Below are 21,066 nucleotides of genomic sequence, written 5' to 3'. Positions count from 1 at the left end.
TCAAATAGTTGCAAAAGCCAACTCCTTCCAGAACCCAAACAGTACATGTGAAAGCCTGCCCGGAACAAGGGCCCACCAAAACTCCATCAGGTCAAAGATAAGAGTAAGGGTGCGGTCTTCCCAGCTAAGCCTGCTGTGGCCTCTCTGTGGCCTCGAAGAGGCTGAAGCAGCACAAATAAGTAAAAGGGAAGGTGAGGCTTAAGAGCTGCATCGCGTAAAGAATTACCTGCATGTCGAATTGTTGAGAACTAAACACATGAAAATTGTACTCCCTTTTCAAGAAACTGCACCACCAAAGAAATACTAAGCTCAAAGCCAAAAATCACCCTTCAGGGTCACATAGCTTGACGACTGAATTGTGCCCAGACAAGGAGGGCAGGTGTCCTGCCACCTACTGCAGTGTGGCCAGGGAAGACCAGGAGGAACGTACCAGGAGACACAGACTAGAAGGTGGTGCAGGAGGGAGTGCCCCCTGAAGCAAAAGCAAATCCATTTCTTTCATTGACAGTTACCCCATAACCTGGGCGGGGGGAGCCAACGCCCTGCGCTGCCTGTGCTGGCAGCCACTCACCACTGGCTGGTCAAGGCCGCCATGCCTCTCCTCCTTCTCCACGGTCCTGCGGCAGTCCGGGCACACCCATAGTGGCAGGTGCAGCACGCTGTTGCCCTTGGGAGCCATGGAAAGGGCCAATTTGCTCGCAGTCTTAATTCCACTCTCTAAGAATGATGAGTCTTTCCGTTCACTTCTGCACAGAAGACAATAATCCCCAGCAGGGTAGGGTGGTGTCCTATGATTCATGCCAAAACTAAAAGGAGTCTGGAATAGAAAAAAAAAAATTCTATTTTCAAAACCTCATCTACAAAGCCAAGAATATTAAAATATATGTATAGTTCTAAAACTAAAATGCATGTGTATGTTTATATACAGAAACATAAAATAGGAAATGTATTGAATAAAACTAAACCTAATGTTCTAGAAACTCGTAATACTTTAAATAGTGCCATAAAGAAAATCTTATCTTAGTACGAGTTAGAAAATTGTCAAAATTAACCCCTTCACCTTGACTTCTGTATTACTTTTCCACCACATGCTAGAAATTGTCAGCCTCAATTTTCAGACTGTTTACCAGAACTGGTTACCACCAACAAAGTCTGAAACTACTATTCTAGAGGCATCTGCACACCAGGGCTCAGATTCAAGATGGCAATTCTGGCTTAAGTGTGTCTGCAGATGCAAACCATCTTTGAGGTGGGCTGTCCAAATTCCAGATTCAAGATAAACAGGGAGCTGATGGCAGCTGCACATCCAAGGCCCAGACTCCCTTCCAGGCCCAGCAGTAATGATGCTGAGCTCATCTCTTATCACCTGATGTAAATAAACATCTGCATTTTCAAATAGGTCCTACAATGTGGGGCAAGGGGAAGAGGCCTTAGAGGTAGGAGGAAAAGGCAAGATTGTTATACCTTAAAACCTCTCAAAAGATAACCACCCACTCTATCAGAAAAAAAATAAAATTAGCCTTTAAAACACAAATACAGAAAAAGAAACTGAAGGCTGGGCACAGTGGCTTACGCCTGTGATCCCAGCACCTGGGGAGGCAGAGGTGAGATGATCATTTGAGCTCAGAGGTTTGAGACCAGCCTCAGTAACATAGCAAGACTTCGCCTCTACAAAAAATCCAACTATTAGCCATGCATAGTGGTGCGTGCCTGTAGTCCCAGCTACTAGGGAGGCTGAGGTGAGAGCATTGCTAAAACCCAGCAAGTCGAGGCTGTAGTGAGCTGTGATCATGCCACTGCACTCTAGCCTGGGTGAGAGGGCAAGACCCCGTGTCAAAAAAAAAAAAGAAAGAAAAATCCAGCCTGGCCAACATGGTGAAACCCTGTTTCTATTAAAAACACAAAATTAGCTGGGCGTGGTGGTGTGCACCTGTAATCCCAGCTACTCAGGAGGCTGACGCAGGAGAATCGTTTGAACCTGGAAGGTGGAGGTTGCAGTGAGCCGAGATCGCGCCACTGCATTCCAGCCTGGGCAATAGAGCAAGACTAAGTCTCAAAAAAAAAAAAAAAAAGGAAAAGAAAAGAAAAAGAAAGAAACTGAGTCTCACACAACTGGAAATGGGGTTAAAGTCCCAAGACCAGCAAGTGTGTGTGTGTCGGGGGAGACACAGGATTTTTAACCCATATCAACCCAATCCTAAGACGGGTCCCTTCACACAGGGCTGCCTCTGCACCTTAGGAGGAAGCCCCTTCGAACCCTGAGGAGAGGCTGGAGGGAGGCACTCCCAGGGAGCAAGGCAAAGGGAAGCCTCGCCTGGCCTTCCAGAGGCAGCCAGAAAAAGGGCACACAGTGGGGTGGAGGTGAGAGAACCCCCGCTAGTCTCTCCTGCCGTGTGGGGTGCCCTTGCTGCAAGACATGCCAGGTGGGAAGAGAGTGGACCCAGCTGACGCTGTTCTGGCTTTTCAGTCTCCATCTCCACCCAGAAGCTTCTCCAAGGCCAGCTAGACCTGTAGCTCTTCCCACAGCCTCGAGCTGTCTCCCCATCCCACCACCGGTATTCAAAAGGACCCACTGTACATGACAGATTGGCCCCTCAACAGCCACTGAGGGCTCTCATTTGGACCCCAGCCTCCATTCTTAAGACTTCCTGCTGACCGGCAGGAAGCACATATTTAAACAAGGGGCTGAATGTATAAATGAATGAATTAGTGATTGAAAGAATGAATGACAATACCAGCAAGACTCAAAAGATGTTCATATATATTCTCACGTGCTTCCATGAACCAGCGATCAAAACTGCTGACTCCTGTTACATCCATAGGGTTGTGAGTTTTCCCAAACCCAGCTCAGCAGCCATCCTGAGCTGAATGTTTGGGGCACAGGGGCAGACAACTGGGTCCTACCTCCCCACAGTGTCCTAGAGAACGCCAGACTACTCAAACCACCGAGTACCATGAGAATCCATGTATTTTTCCATACCAACAAATCCCAAAAGCCTAAATGACGACAATTAAAAAAAAAAAAAAAAAAGCACACTGATTTACCCCAATATAAAGCCATCTCTTTTCCTCAGGTCTTAGAAAACAGCTCCCATCACTGGCAGAACAGCCATACCCATCAGACCTTTCTGGCCTGCCCTTTTAATTACAGAATGAGATGCTGGGCTCTACAGGCCCAAAGGTCCCCAAGCCTAAAATCATAATGTTAAGAGCCAGAAATGACCAGAGAGCGCACAGCTCAGCTCCTGTACATTCACCAGTCATCCAGGATTTACTGAGCCCATCACATGCTCAGGGACTGGTCCAGGCACTGAGGGCACAATGGTGAAGAAAACAGTCAAAGACAAAGGCAATAAATAAGACAAATACATGAAAAAACTAACTAATTAAATAGTGATAAGGAGAAAAACATAACAGCAAAGAGGATCTGTACCCTTTAACCCGGTGGACAGTGAGGGCCTCCTTGAGGAGACCCCCGAAGCCGACATGGCTGTACCTTGTGGGGAGCCCAGTGGCTGGCATGGGGCTGACAAGAGCAGAAGGAGAGATGGGGGAGAGCTGAGGGCCACTCAAGTCAAGGAGTGACTCTGAGGCTGCGTGCAGAGAGAGATGGGATGGGAGAATGGGAAGAAACGACTATCTGCAGTTCAGGAGCCAGACAGCAGCAGCTTGGACCAGGGCTGCAGGGAGGGAAGTGGATAAGGCTGTGAAGGAGCCAGCTGTGAGGTGTGAGAGGAGGAGAAGAGCTAGGGACAAGTATGAAGCGTCAGGTGCTGGGTATTTTTTCATTCCTTCAGTATCTGAGCTTCGTCATGGGCCATAGGAGGGTTGTTTGGGAAGAGTCTGGTCCTTTCAGGGCTTGTAGGCTCTGTAAGGCAGCATCAGAACGCCTTTCCTCTTACCCACAACTGAGGCAATATCCTCCTAAGCTGCCACCCAGGGTCCTGCAGGTTGTAAGATTTTCCCACAATGGCTGGTGGGAACACACACTGCTCCTGGCCCTGTGTGAGCTGCAAGGTTTGTCCCGCTCCTCACTTCCAGGGTGCTAGCCCAGGCGCAGAGAGCTTCCCCACAGGCATGTGCTTATGCGCCCTCAGCTGGGCTTGGGGAGAACCCTATGCAGAGCTCTTCCTTCCCCTCTTTGCAGCTCTCTCCTCTCTGGTACTCTGCCCTGCAAATTTACTTTGGCCTCCCCAAAGTCTCAACTCAGCCTCCTCAATCAAGGAGATCCTCAGACTCGGTCTGGGTAGCTCTCCAAGTCCTAGCCTTCAGACTCTCTCCAGGCAGGAAGCCTGGGTAAGGCTGGAGCTTGCCGCGGTTATTCTTCTTCTCTCAGGGATCACTGTCCTGCCTGCCTGTGGGCCAATGTTGGAAAACTACTACTTGGTACATTTTTTTGGTCCTTTGTTTCACTGAGACAGGAAGATAAATCCACTTCTAGTTACTACCTCTTGCTTGGAAGCAGAAGTCTAGTTACATTGATATTTTTAAAAATAAATGTAGCAGGCTGGGCGCGGTGGCTCACGCCTGTAATCCCAACACTCTGTGAGGCCGAGGCAGGCAGATCAAGAGGTCAGGAGTTCAAGACCAGCCTGGCCAAAAACCCCGTGTCTACTAAAAATACAAAAAATTAGCCGGGTGTGGTGGCGTACATCTGTAATCCCAGCTACTCAAGCTGAGGCAGGAGAATCACTTGAACCCATGAGGCGGAGGTTGCGGCAAGCGGATATCGCGCCACTGCATTCCAGCCTGGGCAAACAGAACGATACTCCATCTCAAAAAAAAAAAATTATATATATGTACCAGAATGAACATTTTACTAGTATCATCCCCCAAATCCTACAAACACATACACGAAATATGTAAACATATAAAATGTGTATATATATCCATGTAAGGGACCAAGATAACCCAGAAATTTTTGCATAGGAGAATACGGACATATGGCTAAGATGGCAGTATTGCTGAAAACACTTTGGGAACACTACTAACAGCTGAGTTCTACCATCTATGATGTATTTTACCTTTTCTGAATAAACTGATTTTCTACCACCCAGTGACTGTGGCCTGTGTGCATGGGGGTGGGAGGTGTGTGTGTATCATAAAAGACACTAAATCATAATAGCATTTGTTTTCTTGCTAGGCTTATATTCTAGTTTTGAAATTTGTTTCCAAAATGAAATTCCAAATTAAACATGAAAACCCAGATTTACTAAAAATACTTTACAGATAAACTTCTTATAAACATGAAGAAAAAAGGTCATCTTAGGGTAAAAACACAGTAAAAGCAATATCCTCTCGGGTAACAGCAGCACAACCCAGATTAGACCGCCCTATGAAGGCTAATGCAGGAGACACAACAAAGGCCCCGTGCTGGTGACGCTGCCACCTCCTGCCGACCGGCCTTCAGGGCTGTCTGCTCCCCACATGCCCTCCATCTCCTGTCAAAACCCCCTCACACTGTACCTATGACCAGAACATTCTCTGCCTTAAACCCTTCGATTGTTCCTGCTGCCTAAAAAGATCAAGTCCTTAGCAAAGGATCAAGCAGGATACACCAGGCCCTTGGTCAGTGTGTTCTTGCAAAATCACCCACTTGAAACTCCTTACAGTTCCACACTCCCGCCCCAACCAACTATGTGGCTTTATCTCTTCCTGCCTTCATACTTGCTGCTTGCTTCCCTAAAACACCAATCTCCCCGCCTTTCCTTTACAAGACAACTGCGAGGCATCCCTTCAAACCCCACTATGGTAACTTTTTTATTCTGTGAATTTTGCTCCCTACCCCTCAATCAATACGTGTCACACGCAGCTAATTACTACAACTCCTGTACAACTTCTACACTCTTTTTTTTTTTTTTTTTGAGAGGGAGTCTTGCTCTGTGACCCAGGCTGGGGTGTAGTGGCACGATCTCGGCTCACTGCAACCTCCACCTCCCAGGTTCAAGTGATTCTCCTGCCTCAGCCTACCAAGTAGCTGGGATTACAGGTGCGCGCCACCACGCCTGGCTAATTTTTTGTATTTTTAGTAGAGACGGGGTTTCACCATGTTAGCCAGGATGGTCTCGATCTCCTGACCTCGTGATCCACCCGCCTCGGCCTCTCACAATGCTGGGATTACAGGTGTGAGCCACTGCGCCTGGCCAACTTCTACACTTCCTATAGACTATCATATATTCATTATACTACAAAATTATCTTTCACATGTCCATCTTCCCATTAGACACTCAACATTATGAATGTCCATAATGCACCCAGCAACCAGTAGGCGCCCAGTAAATGCTAAGGGAACTGAAATGTCTAGTCCAAATCAATAATACACACTTTGTCTTGCCTACCTCAACCACAATTTTCTGTTTTTTTATTTTGTTTTGTTTTTGTTTTTGTTTTTTTTTGAGATGGAGTCTCGCTCTGTCACCAGGCTGGAATGCAGTGGCGCCATCTTGGCTCACTGCAACCTCTGCCTCCCGAGTTCAAATGATCCTCCTGCCTCAGCCTCCCAAGTAGCTGGGACTACAGGCGGGAGCCACCACGCCCAGACGGGCGTTGTTAGTAGAGACGGGGTTTCACCACGTTGGCCAGGATGGTCTCGATCTCCTGACCTCGTGATCTGCCCGCCTCGGCCTCCCAAAGTGCTGGGATTACAGGCGTGAGCCATGGCGCCCAGCCAATTTTCTGCATTTTTATATATGATCCTTTTTTTCTTTTTTCTTTTTTTTGAGACAGAGTCTCGCTCTGTTGCCCAGGCTGGAGTGCAGTGGCGTGATCTCAGCTCATTGCAACCTCCGCCTCCTGGATTCAAGCAATTCTCCTGCCTCAGCCTCCTGAGTAGCTGGGATTACATGCCTGCGCCACCATGCCCGGCTAGTTTTTGTATTTTTAGTAGAGATGCGGTTTCACCACGTCGGTCAGGCTGATCTCAAATTCCTGACCTCGTGATCTGCCTACCTCGGCCTCCCAAAGTGCTGGCATTACAGGCATAAGCCACCAAGCCCAGCCTATACATGATCTTTTATTAGCTACCTGCACTCAAGTCCAGGGAACACTGTTATGTGTAGTCACTAAAATACCTGTGCCCTTTTCACCCTTTCTTTCCTGAACTCAGCTTTCCCAAAGCATATGCAGATTCTCTGAGCAAAAGGCATTGCCTGGAGAGCAATTACTAACATTAATACTTAAACCTCCTTCTCAGTGGTTACAAAGAGATTGGTAACAATCATATCATGAGTTAGGCACAAAATTACCTTAAGTATTTAAGGCTCTGTGATAAATAATTTCTGTAATCTTACAGAGTAAATATCTAGCAATTTATAATTTCAAGGCTGTTCCATGGAAACTCAATAAAATTCAACAGTGATTGATTCTACATTATTACAGCATCCTTTTAAATAGCTAATATAACAGTTTTCCTTAGGACTTACTTTTTTTAAAGAATGAACTCTGAAGGATTTACTTTTAATTTCAGTTTACATATTAGAATAAACAGAGAAAACCTAATGAAAACTGCAACTGTTTTTAATGATTGCTCCTGAATTGCCCTATTAAATGGCCAGTGGTTCTACAGATGTAAATAAGATGGTTTTAAGGCATTAATGAAGGCATAGTGGTATTTGCTGGAACTATAGTTACATAAAACGCTTTTCTCCATGTAATGTTACTAATGTGGTTTTTCCTATACAAATGTAGTTGCCATGTTTTAAGTCTATTAAATAATATAATTACTATTTGTTTTGATGCTACTTATCCATAAGAAAACAAATGTCTGAGCCAGCCTCAGAACATGTCTGGATGCCAGGGCAAGTTTCATATCCTTGCTCTGTCATGGGACAGCACAAATATCTACAAAATACTTCAAGTCTCTACATTCAGGCTCCATACAGCAAAAGAGCAAAACAGCTTGAACTTATTAATAGCAGCAGACTTACATGTATTTCTAACATACCGTTCTTTGCCAATCTTTAAAGTAAAGTTAATCTACTAAGGTCAAATAAAAAGTTGGTATCAAAGGCCTACTAACTTCTTACACTGCAGTTTGTATCCCTTCAATCTCTGAAGGTCCTGAAAAATCACAGTAACCAGTCATTTTGCATAAGGTATTAAGTCTTTACAGCAATACCCAGAAATGACCAGAGAGAAAAATAAAACTACTTAAATAGAACAGAGGCTGAAAGTGGCTTTTATTCAGAGACAACAAATGGAATAGGTAGGTAGCATCTCAAAATTAAGTAACCTGAAGCAAATCCAAAGTAGCCATTTGCACACCTGACAAGCCCCAAGTCACCCACACCTCTGCTGATGGGGAGGTCCCCATCAGCAGACCCTCATCTATCACCATCACCTGTGCTCCCCTGGCAGCAGGGAGGCATCTGACCCAAGGACAGCCAAACCAGAGGCTAGCCAGTGACCTAAAACAGTGGGGCCCACAGGCAATACTTGCTTTTTTATAGAATCCTCTCCTTCCCATAATACAATGTTGATAAAGCTAAGTCACCAAGCTGATGACTAAAAATGTTATGGTCCATGTAATTCAAAAGATGAGGAGATGACTTAAGGTAAAGAGGCACCAGAACTTTCACGGCAGGACACAGGGAAAGGGCCAAGGTCCCTGAGCCTAATGACGGAACTTGAGAGGAAGGGGAGCAGTGGAGTAGATGTGGGGATCTCGAGCTCCGTCAACGCGGAGCAGGGTGCCCAGGAGGGAAGAACAGGGACATGGACTCTGTGCTGAGGAGTATAAAGGAAGATGGGTATTCACAGACTGCTGAGGGTGGTGTGAGCACCAGCAATCTTTTGGAAAAGCACTTGGCAGTAGTTTTCACAGCTCCCACACATCCGCAGACCTGCGCCTGTGCCCTCCTCTCCAATGTCCTCCAACTAGCTCTTCACAACCAGCCCCCACCCTGTCGCCACTTGAGGACCACTGATTCTGTCCTCATATCATCACTTTCTCTTTCTTTCCTGCATCACTTCCATTAGGATGCAAATATGCTGTCTCCCACTCTGAAGAAACACAACGATCTCCTCTCAGTAGCACTTCCGCCCCAGCTTCTCACTGCCTATCTTTTCCTTCCTTTTCAGTGAATTCCTTCAGAGTTGTCCACCCCAGCTCTTTCTTTTCAAAATTTTTTTCTTTTTCTTTTATTTACATATTTTGAGACAGGGTCACTCTGTTGCCTAGGCTGGACTGCAGTAGCACGATCTTGGCTCGCTGCAACCTCCACCACCCGGGCTATCAAGTGATCCTCCTGCCTCAGTCTCCCAAGTAGCTGGAACTACAGGCATGCACCACCATGCCCGACTAATTTTTGTATTTTTAGCAGAGACGAGGTTTCGCTAGGTCGCCAGGCTAGTCTCGAACTTCTGGGCTCAAGCGATCCTTTCACCTCAGACTCCTGAGCAGCTGAGACCACAGGCACGTGCCACCACACCCAGTGCTGGAGGTGGGCCTAATGGGAAGTGCATGGGTCATGAGGGCAGGTCCCTCATGAATGGCTTGCTGCTGTCTTTGCAGCACTGAGTGAGTTCTCATTCCATTAGTTCCCTGAGAGCTAGCTGTTAAAAACAGCCTGGCACCTCCTTTCCCATCTCTCTTGCTTTTTCTCTCATCATGTCATCTGGACACACTGGGTCCTCTTCACCTTGTGCCGTAAGTGGAAAAAACCTGAGGCTCTCACCAGATGCAAATGCTGTGCACCATGCTTCTTACACAGCTTGCAGAACCAGGAGCAAAATTATCCAGCCTCAGGTATTCCTTATAGCAACACAAACGGACTAAGATACAGAAGTTTAATTTCACATAAAGCACATAAAATTATAAAGGGCCAAGAATAACCAAAACATTCATGAAGAACAATACAGAACACCTATTAAGGCTTATTAAAAAGCTATACTAGGCTGAGCATGGCGGCTGACTCCTGTAATCCCAGCACTTTGGGAGGCTTGGGTGAGAGGGTTGCTTGAGCCCAGGAGTTCAAGACCGCCTGAGCAACAGAGGGAGACCCCGTCTCTACAAAAAATTTAAAAATAAGCCAGGCATAGTGGCATGCACCTGTAGTCCCAGCCACTCAGGAGGCTGAGGTGGGAAGACTGCTTGAGCCCAGGAGGTTGAGGCTACAATGAGCCATCCTCCTGCCACTGCATTCCAGCCTGGGCAACAGAGCAAGACCCTGTTCTCAACAACAACAAATGCTATAATAATTCAGAGAGTGTGGTACTGGCCGCTCAAGGATAGAAAAGTAGACGAAGGAATATAGAATCAAGGTATGATACACGGACACTAAATTTATAACCAAGGTATGAAACACAGACACTAAATTTATAACCAAGATGGCATTCTACAATACTATGGAAAGAATGGCCTTTTAAATTGAAGTTAACACAGAACAACTAGATACCCAAACCGGGGGAAAAAAAAAAACTGGGCCCCTAAATCACACCATACACAAAAATCAATTCTTTAATTATAGACCTAAATGTGAAAGATGATGGATAATATCCTCATGACCTTGGGTAAAGGGAAACATTTTCAAGACACCAAAAGCACTAAAGCATAAAGGAAAAGATCAACAGATTCAACTATATATATATATATATTTTTTTTTTGAGACGGAGTTTTTGCTCTTGTTGCCCAGGCTGGAGTGCAATGGCACGATCTCAGTTCACTGCAACCTCTGCCTCCTGGGTTCAAGTGATTCTCCTGCCTCAGATTCCCCAGTAGCTAGGATTACTGGCATGCACCACCACGCCTGGCTAATTTTGTCTTTTTAGTAGAGATGGGGTTTCTCTATGTTGATCAGGCTTGTCATGAACTCCCAACCTCAAGTGATCCACCAGCTTCGGCCTCCCAAAGTGCTGAGATTACAGGCATGAGCCACCCCACCCAGCCCAGATTCAACTATTTAAAAATTATTTATTTTTTGAGATGCAGTCTCACTCTGCCACCCAGGCTGGTGTGCAGTAGCACAATCTTGGCTCACTGCAACCTCCACCTCCCAGGTTCAAGCAATTATCCCTGCCTCAGCCTCCCAAGCAGCTAGGACTACAGGTGCCCGCCACCACACCCAGCTAATTTCTGTATTTTTTAGTAAAGACGGGGTTTCGCCATGTTGGCCAGGCTCGTCTTGAACGCCTGACCTCAGGTGATCCGCCCACTTTGGCCTCCCCGAAGGGCTAGGATTACAGGCATGAACCACCATGCCCAGCCTAAAATTTAAAACTTCTATTTGATAAACATTAAGAAAATGAAAAAAATGACCAAAAAAAGTGAAAAATGAGAAAAATAGGAAAAAGATTTACAACTTGACTGAAAAAATTGGGCAAAAGACTTGAACAGGTTCTTCACAACAGATGACCCAAATGGTCCATAGACATAAACATATGAAAAGATGATGTTACATATCACAGATAAATTAAATCATAGTACCACCATTTACCCACCAGAGAGGCTGAAACAAAAAATTAGGACAAAACCCACGCTCAACCAAAAACATGAAACAATGGGAACTCTCAAGCACTGCTGGTAGAGTGAAAATAGGTATAACCACTTTGGGAAATAGGCATTACATGAAGACTGTGAAAATACATGTAGACTATGACCCAGTAATTCCTTTTCTGGATATCTATCTTTCCTCATATTAAGTCCTGTATGCACCAAAATACATGTACAAGAGTATTCATGCCAGTCCCAAACTGGAAATAACCCATAAACTGTAGAATGAATCAACAGTCATCTATATGGTGAAATACTATACAGGAATTAAAATGGATAAACCATAGCTAAGTTCAAAACAAATAAATCTTTCAAATATTGTTGGGTGAGACAAGTTATATACCGTATTAAGTATGGATGCTTCCATTTATATAAGGTACAAAAACAGGCAAAACTATAGTGTTGGGATGTTTAGTTTTGGTTTGTTTTTTTTTTTTCCTTTTTTTGAGACAGAGTCTTGCTCTGTCGCCAGGCTGGAGTGCAGTGGCACGGTCTCGGCTCACTGCAACCTCCGCCACCTGGGTTGAAGCAATTCTCCTGCCTCAGCCTCCTGAGTAGCTGGGACTACAGGCACACACCACCACGCCCAGCTAATTTTTGTATTTTTAGTAAAGATGGGGTTTCACTATGTTGGCCAGGATGGTCTCCATTTCTTGACCTCATGATCTGCCCACCTCGGCCTCCCAAAGTGCTGGGATTACAGGCTTGAGCCACCGCACCCTGCCATTTAGTATGTTTAACGAAAGGAAAAGAGAGGAAACTGTAATCGAGTAGTAGCCTTTAGCAGGCTTTTGGAGTCCTGGTAATGTTCTATTTCCTTATCTGAATGGTGCTTATACCAGGGGTCAAATTAATTTGCAAACCTGTACATTACTTTTATGCATTTTTATAGTATTTAACAGTAATAAATATTCTTTAGAGATGGGTGTTTTTTTTTTTTTTTGAGATGGAATCTCACTCTGTCGCCCAGGCTGGAGTGCAGTGGCACAATCTTCACTCACTGCAACCTCTGCCTCCCAGGTTCAAGCGATTCTCCTGCTTAGCCTCCTGAGTAGCTGGGATTACAGGTGCGAGCCACCAAGCACCGCTAATTTTTTTAAGAAATGTTGTTTAAAGAACATTGTTAAAGGACAAATGAACAAGGTGATTCCATAGGGAGAGATCTCTCAATAAATGGTACACAACTGGATATGAATATGGAGTGGGGGACACCTCCAACTTCACCTCACACCATACCCAAAATTAAGTTGAAATAGATCACAGACCTATATATAACAGCTAAAATTATAAAACCTCTAGAAGAAAACAAAGAAGAAGGTTTTCCCAACCTTGGAGTAGACAAAGATCTCTTGAGACCCCAAAAGCACTAATCATTAAAAAAATTGGTAAACTGGACTTACACCAAAAAACTTCTGTTCCTCAAGACATGGCTGCTTCTGTCTTCTGCCCTAGGATGAAGAGACCTGGGACAGCATGATGCTCAACCTTACAGTGCAAAACAGCCAGACTAACTTCATATCCATGACTGTTTCTGAACCTGCTGGAGAGCTGTGGTTACAGAACAAACACTGGCCCATAATCTTAAGTGCCTTCAGGGAAAGAAAACACATACACTCACCTGGGGTAGACACAATCAGACACTGGTAAGAAGAGTTCAGCGAGAATAAAAGACAAATTGCGAAAGGCTGAGTACAGGCTGTCAGGACAATTTCTGGCAGCTGCAGAAACTGGGAAAGCCTGCATTACTTTGCAGGCTCTTTCTCCGTGGCACTCATGAGGCAATCACTGAAAAGATCTGAAAGAGCCCGAAGAAGCAAAGACAGTAGCGCAGAACTCAGGGAGGGGACCAGAAGCCAGGAAGGAGGGGAAAGAAATTCCACTCAAATCCTTCCTCTCAATCTCCACTCAGAAACAAAAGTCCTAATTTGGGGGCAGCAGGGGGAAGGGAAGAGAGGGACAGGAGAGACCTAGTCCTGCAAAAGGGGCAGGATTACACACTGAGTCCAAAATTATAGCCAGGGAAAAGGCAGAAGAACTGAGACAGCTGCACCTCTGAAATCCAGGGTTACCAGACATGTCTAAAACTGAGACTTGGCCGGGCGCAGTGGCTCACGCCTATGATCCCAGCACTTCGGAAGGCCGAGGCAGGCAAATCACCTGAGGTCAGGAGTTTGGCACCAGCTTGGCCAATGTGGTCAAAGACAGACAGGGTTCTGTCTCTACTGAAAATACAAAAATTGGCTGGGCATGGTGGCAGGTGCCTGCAGCTACTTTGGAGGCTGAGGCAGGAGAATCGCTTGAACCCGGGAGGCGGAGGTTGCAGTGAGCTGAGATCGTGCCACTGCACTCCAGCCTGGGAGACAAGAGCAAAACTCCGTCTCAAAAAATAACAACAACAAAAAACTGAGCCTTAACCAGAAAAGGAGGCAGCACCTCACTACCACTACACACTTCCAAGTCAAAAAGCTTCAAACAACAGCCAACAGCAGAATACAACTGGGAGAAGAATATGCAAAGAAACCTCCTGTGAAATACAACAAAGAAAGAAGACTTAAGACAGAATTTCAAACACTGCCATGGTAAAACACTCCTCATCCTAGATCCAAGCCGCCTCTACAAAAATTCAAAGCCTGTGCTGCATAACACACAGCAAATAATAAACTGAGGCCAACTCTAAACAGCAGAAGAAATAACGGTTGAGAATTTTCCAAAATTAATGACAAACACCAAACCGCAGATCCAAGAAGCACAGAGAACGTTAAAAAACAACAACAAAAAAACACCTGGTCCTATCACTTCTTCACTTCTGAAAACAAAAGACAACTGGATACACAACTAATTAGGACAAAAGTCATGCGCAACCAAGACTATGAAAATAAGAAAGAAAGAGAGAGAGGAGGGAAGGAGAAGGAAGGAAGGAAATAAACACTGACCAAGTACGATGGGGCTCGTGCCTGTAATCCCAGCACTTGTTGGGGTGAGAGGATTGCTAGAACCCAGGAGTTCGGGAGTAGCCTGCGCAACATAGCAAGACCTCATCTCTACAAAAAAGTTTAAAAAATTAGACCACACTTGTGGTCTCAGCTACTTGGGAGGCTGAGGTGGAGAACACTTGAGCCTGGGAGGTCGAAGCTGCAGTGAGCTGTGATCATGTCACTGCACTTCAGCCTGGGCAATAGAGCAAGACCTTGTCTCGAAAAGAAAGGGGGCTGGAGGAGGAGAGGAGAGACTGAAAGCAGCTAGTGATAAAAGAAACATTACACATGGAAGAACAAAAACAATTACAGCAGGATTCTTGTGAGAAACCATAAAAACCAGAAGAGAGTAATTTCTCTAAAATCTTGAAAGAAAAAAACAGCTTTTAACTACGACTTCTATACCCAGAAAAGGGATCTTTCAAAAGTAAAGGAGAAGGGCCAGGTGCGGTGGCTCACGCCTGTAATCCCAGCACTTTGGGAGGCCGAGGCGGGCAGATCACAAGGCCAGGAGATCTAGACCATCCTGGCTAACATGGTGAAACCCTGTCTCTACTAAAAATACAAAAAATTAGCCGTGCGTGGTGGCGGGGGCCTGTAGTCCCAGCTACTTGGGAGGCTGAGGTGGGAGAATGGCGTGAACCCAGGAAACGGAGCCTGCAGTGAGCCTAGATCACGCCACTGCACTCCAGCCCGGGCTGGAGCAAGACGGAGCAAGACGGAGCGAGACTCCATCTCAAAAAAAATAAAAATAAATAAATAAAATAAAGGAGAAAGACTTTCTCAAACAAAAACAGGAAATTTATTGCCAGCATACCTAACCCACATAAAATGTTGAAGTATTTCAGAAGCTGGGCATGGTGGCTCACGCCTGTAATCTCAGCACTTTGGGAGGCCCAGACAGGCGGATTGCCTGAGCTCAGGAGTCGAGACCAGCCTGGGCAACATGGTGAAACCCCATCTGTACTAAAATACAAAAAAATCAGCCAGGCGTGGTGGCATGCATCTGTAATCCCAGCTACTCGGGAGGCTGAGGCAGGAGAATTACTTGGACCTGGGAGGCGGAGGTTGCAGTGAGCCAAGATTGTGCCCCTGCATTCCAGCCTGGGTTACAGAGTGAGACTCCACCTCCAAAAAAAAAAAAAGAAAGAAAGAAAATATTTCAGGAAGAGAGAATACGGTATCAGAACAAAACCTAGATCTACAAAAGAAATGGCAATCCCAAAAATGGAATAAAATAAATCAGTGGTTTTTTTTTGTTGTTGTTGTTTTTTGAGACGGAGTCTTGCTCTATCGTCCAGGCTGGAGTGCAGTGGCGCAATCTCAGCTCACTGCAACCTCCGCCTCCCGGGTTCACGGCATTCTCCTGCCTCAGCCTCCCGAGTAGCTGGGACTACAGGCGCCCGCCACCACACCCGGCTAATTTTTTGTATTTTTAGTAGAGACGGGGTTTCACCGTGTTAGCCAGGATGGTCTAGATCTCCTGACCTTGTGATCTGCCCGCCTCGGCCTCCCAAAGTGCTGGGATTACAGGCGTGAGCCCAGCCAAATCAGTGGGTTTTAAAATACTTATAAAGAACAGAGGTTTATTTGGCTTACAGTTCTGTAGGCTATACAAGCATGGCACCAGCATCTGCTCCACTTCTAGCGAGGCCGCAGGAAGCTTTTACTCATGGCAAAAGGCAAAGAAGGAACAAATGTATCACATGGCAAGAGAGTGAGGAGCCAGAGATAGAGGGGGGAGGCCCCAGACTCTTTTTAACAACCAGATTTCAAGTGAACTAACAGAGCAAGAACTCATTCATTACCATGGGGAGGACATTCATGAAGTTATTCATGAAGACCCACCTCCATGATCCAACACTTCCCAGCAGACCCTAGCTCCAAAATGGGGGGTGGGGGTCACATTTCCTTTTATTAAATTTGGGGGTACATGTGCAGCACGTGCAGGTTACACAGGTAAACATGTGTCACAGGGGTTTGTTGTACCGATTATTTCTTCACCCAGGTAGTAAGCTTAGTAGCCATCACTTGTTATTTTTCCTGATCCCCTCCCTCCTCCCACCCTCCACCCTTTGATAGGCCACAGTGTATGTTGTTCCCCTCTACGTGTCCATGTGTTCTCATCGGCTATAAGCGAGAATATGCGGTATCTGGTTTTCTGTTCTGCTTATTCTCACTTATAAGTGAGAATCTGCAGAAAACCAGCAGTATCTGGTTTTCTGTTTCTGTGTTACTTTGCTAAGGATAATGGCCTCTAGCTCCATCCAAGTCCCTGAACAGGATCCCATTCTTTTTTATGGCTGCGTAGTATTCCATGGTGTATATGTACCATGTTTTCTTTATGCAATCTATCAATCATTGATGGGCATTTGGGTTGATTCCATGTCTCTGCTATTGTGAACAGTGCTGCAATGAACACACGCATGCATGTGTCTTTGTAACACAACAATTTATATTCCTTTGAGTATATACCCAGTAATGGGATTACTGGGTTGAATGGTATTTCTGACTTTAGGTCTTTGTGGAATTGCCATATCATCTTCCACAATGGTTAAACTAATCTACACTTGCACCAACAGTGTATAAGCGTTCCTTTTTCTCTACAACCTCACCACCATCTGTTATTTTTTAACTTTTTAATAACAGCCATTCTCACTGCTGAAAAATCAATGTTTTCACTGTTTTTTTTTTTGTTTTGTTTTTGAGACAGGGCCTCACTCTGTCACCTAGGCTGGAGTACAGTGGCATGATCACTGGTCTCTGCCACTGCAACTCCCCAAGCTTAAGCAATCCTTCCACCTCAGCCTCCCGAGTAACTGGGACCACAGGCGAGTGCCATTATGTCTGGCTAATATTTTTTATTTTTTGTAGAGAAAGGACCTTGTTATGTTGCCCAGGTTGGTCTCCAACGCCTGGGTTTAAGTGATCCTCCTGCCTCAGCCTCCCAAAGTGCTGGGATTACAGGCGTGAGCCACCACGTCCAGCCAGCCTTATTTTTAATTGCACTTTGTAACTCCTAGGATTACAGGCGCGTACCACCACACCTGGCTAATTTTTTTTGTATTTTTCAGTAGAGATGGGGTTTCACCATGTTGGCCAGGCTGGTCTTGAACTCCTGACCTCAAGTGATCCACCCTCCTCGGCCTCCCAAAGTGCTGGGATTACAGGCGTGAGCAACTGCGCCCAGCCATGATATCATTTGAAGGTACGCTCTGGATTAATTTAAAACGTATACTGCTGGCCAGGCATAGTGGTGATTCATACTTGTAATCCCAGCACTTTGGGAGGCTGAGATGGGAGGATTGCTTGAAGCCAGGAGTTCAAGACCAGTCTGGGCAACAAAAGCAAGACCCCCATCTCTTTTACTGTGATCACACGCCACTGCATTCCAGCCTGGGTGACAGAGCGAGACCCTGCCTCAACAAAAATAAAGTTAAACTGTGTGCCTGCCTTCCCTTCTACCTCCTCTGCCTCTGACACCCCTGAAACAGCAAGACCAACCTCTCCTCTTCCGCCTCCTCCTCCTCCCTCAGCCTAGCCAATGTAAAGACAATGAGGATGAAGACCTTTATCATGATCCACTTCCACTTAATAAATAGTAAATATAACATTTTATTTTCTCTAGCTTACTTTATTGTAGGAATACAGTAGATAATATCTATAAGAAGCAAAATATTTGTTCATCGAATGTTTATAGTATTGGTAAGACTTCTGGTCAACAGTAGGCTATTAGTAGTTAAGGTTCTGGAGAGTTGAAAGGTATAAGCGAATTTTTGACTCCACAATGGGGTCAGCATCCCTAACCCCTTCGTTCAAGGGTCAACTGTACTTAGACAGTACAAGAATGACTGAAAACTACTCACTGTTTACCCTTAAGCAAGAATTAACCCCTCCAAGCCTCAGTTGCCTTTTTTGTAAATGGAAGATTGAGGGGGAAAAAAAAAAAACCTACCCAGAAGGTTGCCACAGAATCAAATGAGATACGGTATGTCAAGTGCTTGATACAGAGTCTAGTGCACAGTAATCGTTAGTCAAAATGGCAGCTATTTATTATCATTAAAATGATGAAATTTCAAACACAAGCAAAATAAAGCAGGCAATGCAAAAAAAATGCACGGGTAGCAAATTAAAATCAGAAAAATATTATAAGTAACAGAGTACTTTATTAGGAATGGGCAGGGTGGCATGCGCCTGTGGTCTCAGCTACTCAAGGAGGCTGAGGTGGGAAAATTGCTTAAGCCTGGGAAGTCAAGGCTGCAGTGAGCTTCACTGCATCACTGGGTGATAGAGCGAGACCCTATCTCAAAAACAAACAAACAAAAAACAGAAGAAGTAATAAATCTACAATTACAGTCCTAACAATATTTAGTATCTGAAGAGAGGAATAGGGGATAGTCATTATATTCCCAGTAGCTACCACAGTAACCAGTACATAATATGTGCTAATGGATGTTTGTTGAATGAACAGATTCAGAAAAACAACAAAACTGAAAACGATTATACAGTATAACAAAACTTTAGATGTCTGGCCAATGTTGTACTTCAAGTTCATAGCTCTAATTGCTAGTATTATTTTGAGGGAAGAAAAAAATGAACAGCTTGAGATTAGAAATCAATTCAGAAAGGCCCTAAACAGAATGGGAACAAGTTGTTACTAAATATTAAAACAGAAGTTAATGAATCAGAGGTCAGGTGTGGTGGCTGACACCTGTAATCCCAGCACTTCAGGAGGCTCAGGCAGGTGGATCACTTGAGGTCAGGAGTTCAAGACCAGCCTGGCCAACACGGCAAAACTCCACCTCCACTAAAAATTAAAAAATTAGCCGGGTGTGGTGGCGGGCGCCTGTAATTGCAGCTACTCAGGAGGCTGAGGCAGTAGAATCGCTTGAACCCAGGAGGCAGAGGTTGCAGTGAGCTGAGATCGTGCCAGTGCACTCCAGCTTGAGTGACAGACTGAGACTCTGTCTCAAAAAAAAAAAAAAAAACACTTTAATTGAGTGAATAGATTGTCAAACTTGATTTAGCAAGAAACATTAAACCTAGACCAATGATGACAAAGAAATTTCCAGGTCTAGAAAGTTTAGTGGGTCTTCCAAGGAACACAATAGTCCCAAGCACTAACAATGTGTTTTTACTTCATGGTGTTGAAAATTAAATGCTTTAACACCAAAAATATCTTATAAGGTATGATATGTCACCTGGGTGACAGAGCGAGGCTTCGTCTCAAAAAAGAAAAAAAGTAGTAATAACAATAACTACCTGAAATAAATATTACACGGACCCCATAATACTCTCAAAAAAGTTCAGGTGTTTTAGTCCTCATATCAACTAAAACCTTAGATAACGTAACATTGAGAAGACGAACACCTGTGAGAAAACCAAGCAACCAAATGAAAATCTCAAAAAACTGCTTTGTGAATATGTTACAGCAATTACTGGCTCTAAATTACAAAGACTGGTCAGAGAATAGGTACATCTCTATTCCTGCTGCCTCTGTATCTGCTACAGTATCTCCATGAGCCCCTTAAGCCCAAAGTGCTGAACAAGGCCTTTGCCTTTCTGTGCCTATTACCACAGCATAAAATTGGGGTAACAACAGCACCTACTACTTCAAATCACTTTGAGGACTAGAAGCACACACATATATAGATGTTTAGAACAGTGTCTGATAAGCATTGGCCAGTGTTTAGATATATAGATTTTGTTTGCCTCTAAGACATAAGGTCTCACCAGGCATGGTGGTGCACACCTGTAATCCCAGCTACTCAAGAGGCTGTCACAATAGCATCATTGTTCTCCAGCCTGGGAGACAGAGGCAGAGCAAGAGCAAGTATCACTATGTCACCCAGACTGGGGTGCAGTGGCTATTCACAGGCACAATCATTGTGCAATACAGCCTTAAACCCCTGGGCTCAAGCCATCCTCCTGCCTCAGCCCCCTGAAGCTGGACCTATAGGTACATGCCACTGTGTCCCGCTCTAATGTTAATAACTGGGTGTTCCAGGCACAGTGGCTCACACCTGTACTCCCCACCCTCTGGGAGGCTGAGGCAGGTGGATCACGAGGTCAGGAGTTCAAGACCAGCCTGGCCAACACAGTGAAACCCCGTCTCCACTAAAATTACAAAAGAATTAGCCAGGCGTGGTGGGGGGCACCTGTAATCCCAGCTACTTGGGAGGCTGAGGCAAGGAAAATCACTTGAACCTGGGAGGTGGAGGTTGCAGTGAGCTGAGATCGTGCCACTGCACTGCAGCCCGGGCGACAATGTGGGACTCCATCTCAAAAAATAAATAAATAAATAAATAACTGGGTATGTGGCACAGCTACTCGGTATTACTGCTTAAATCATTCAGTAGTGCCAAAAGAACTATAAGGAATCTGACCTCCTGGACTGCTGCTACTTGCATCCCTCATTGTTGTCTAACTCACCTGAGACATAAGCCTCCTGAGGGCAGAGACCACTCCATGTGACATGTCCTTGTAACCTGACCATGGCAAGCAACACACAAGAACATTTAGGGAAGATAGTGTCCACCAGTGAAGAGCAGAGGGCCCGTCTTTATGGACGATGGTGTGTACTCGTGAAGGGCAGGGAGCATA

The 21,066-nt window shown here is 45.1% G+C and overlaps 1 protein-coding gene across 8 annotated transcripts in view; it reads right to left on the bottom strand.

Annotated features, from left to right (window-relative positions):
* The window catches only part of FAM193A (family with sequence similarity 193 member A), a 196,792-nt gene that overhangs the window by 135,705 nt on the left and 40,021 nt on the right, over positions 1-21,066 (bottom strand). For all 8 annotated transcript variants that reach the window (XM_054683717.2, XM_054683716.2, XM_016951172.4 and 5 more), the window contains exon 2: positions 572-817. In XM_054683717.2, the coding sequence (XP_054539692.1) occupies positions 572-817 (246 nt within the window). The remainder of the gene's footprint in view (positions 1-571; positions 818-21,066) is intronic.

This window comes from Pan troglodytes, chromosome 3 (genome assembly GCF_028858775.2).
Source record: "Pan troglodytes isolate AG18354 chromosome 3, NHGRI_mPanTro3-v2.0_pri, whole genome shotgun sequence".
NCBI lineage: Eukaryota > Metazoa > Chordata > Mammalia > Primates > Hominidae > Pan > Pan troglodytes.
Note: the sequence above shows the minus strand (reverse complement) of the source record. Positions and strands in the feature narration are given on the sequence as shown.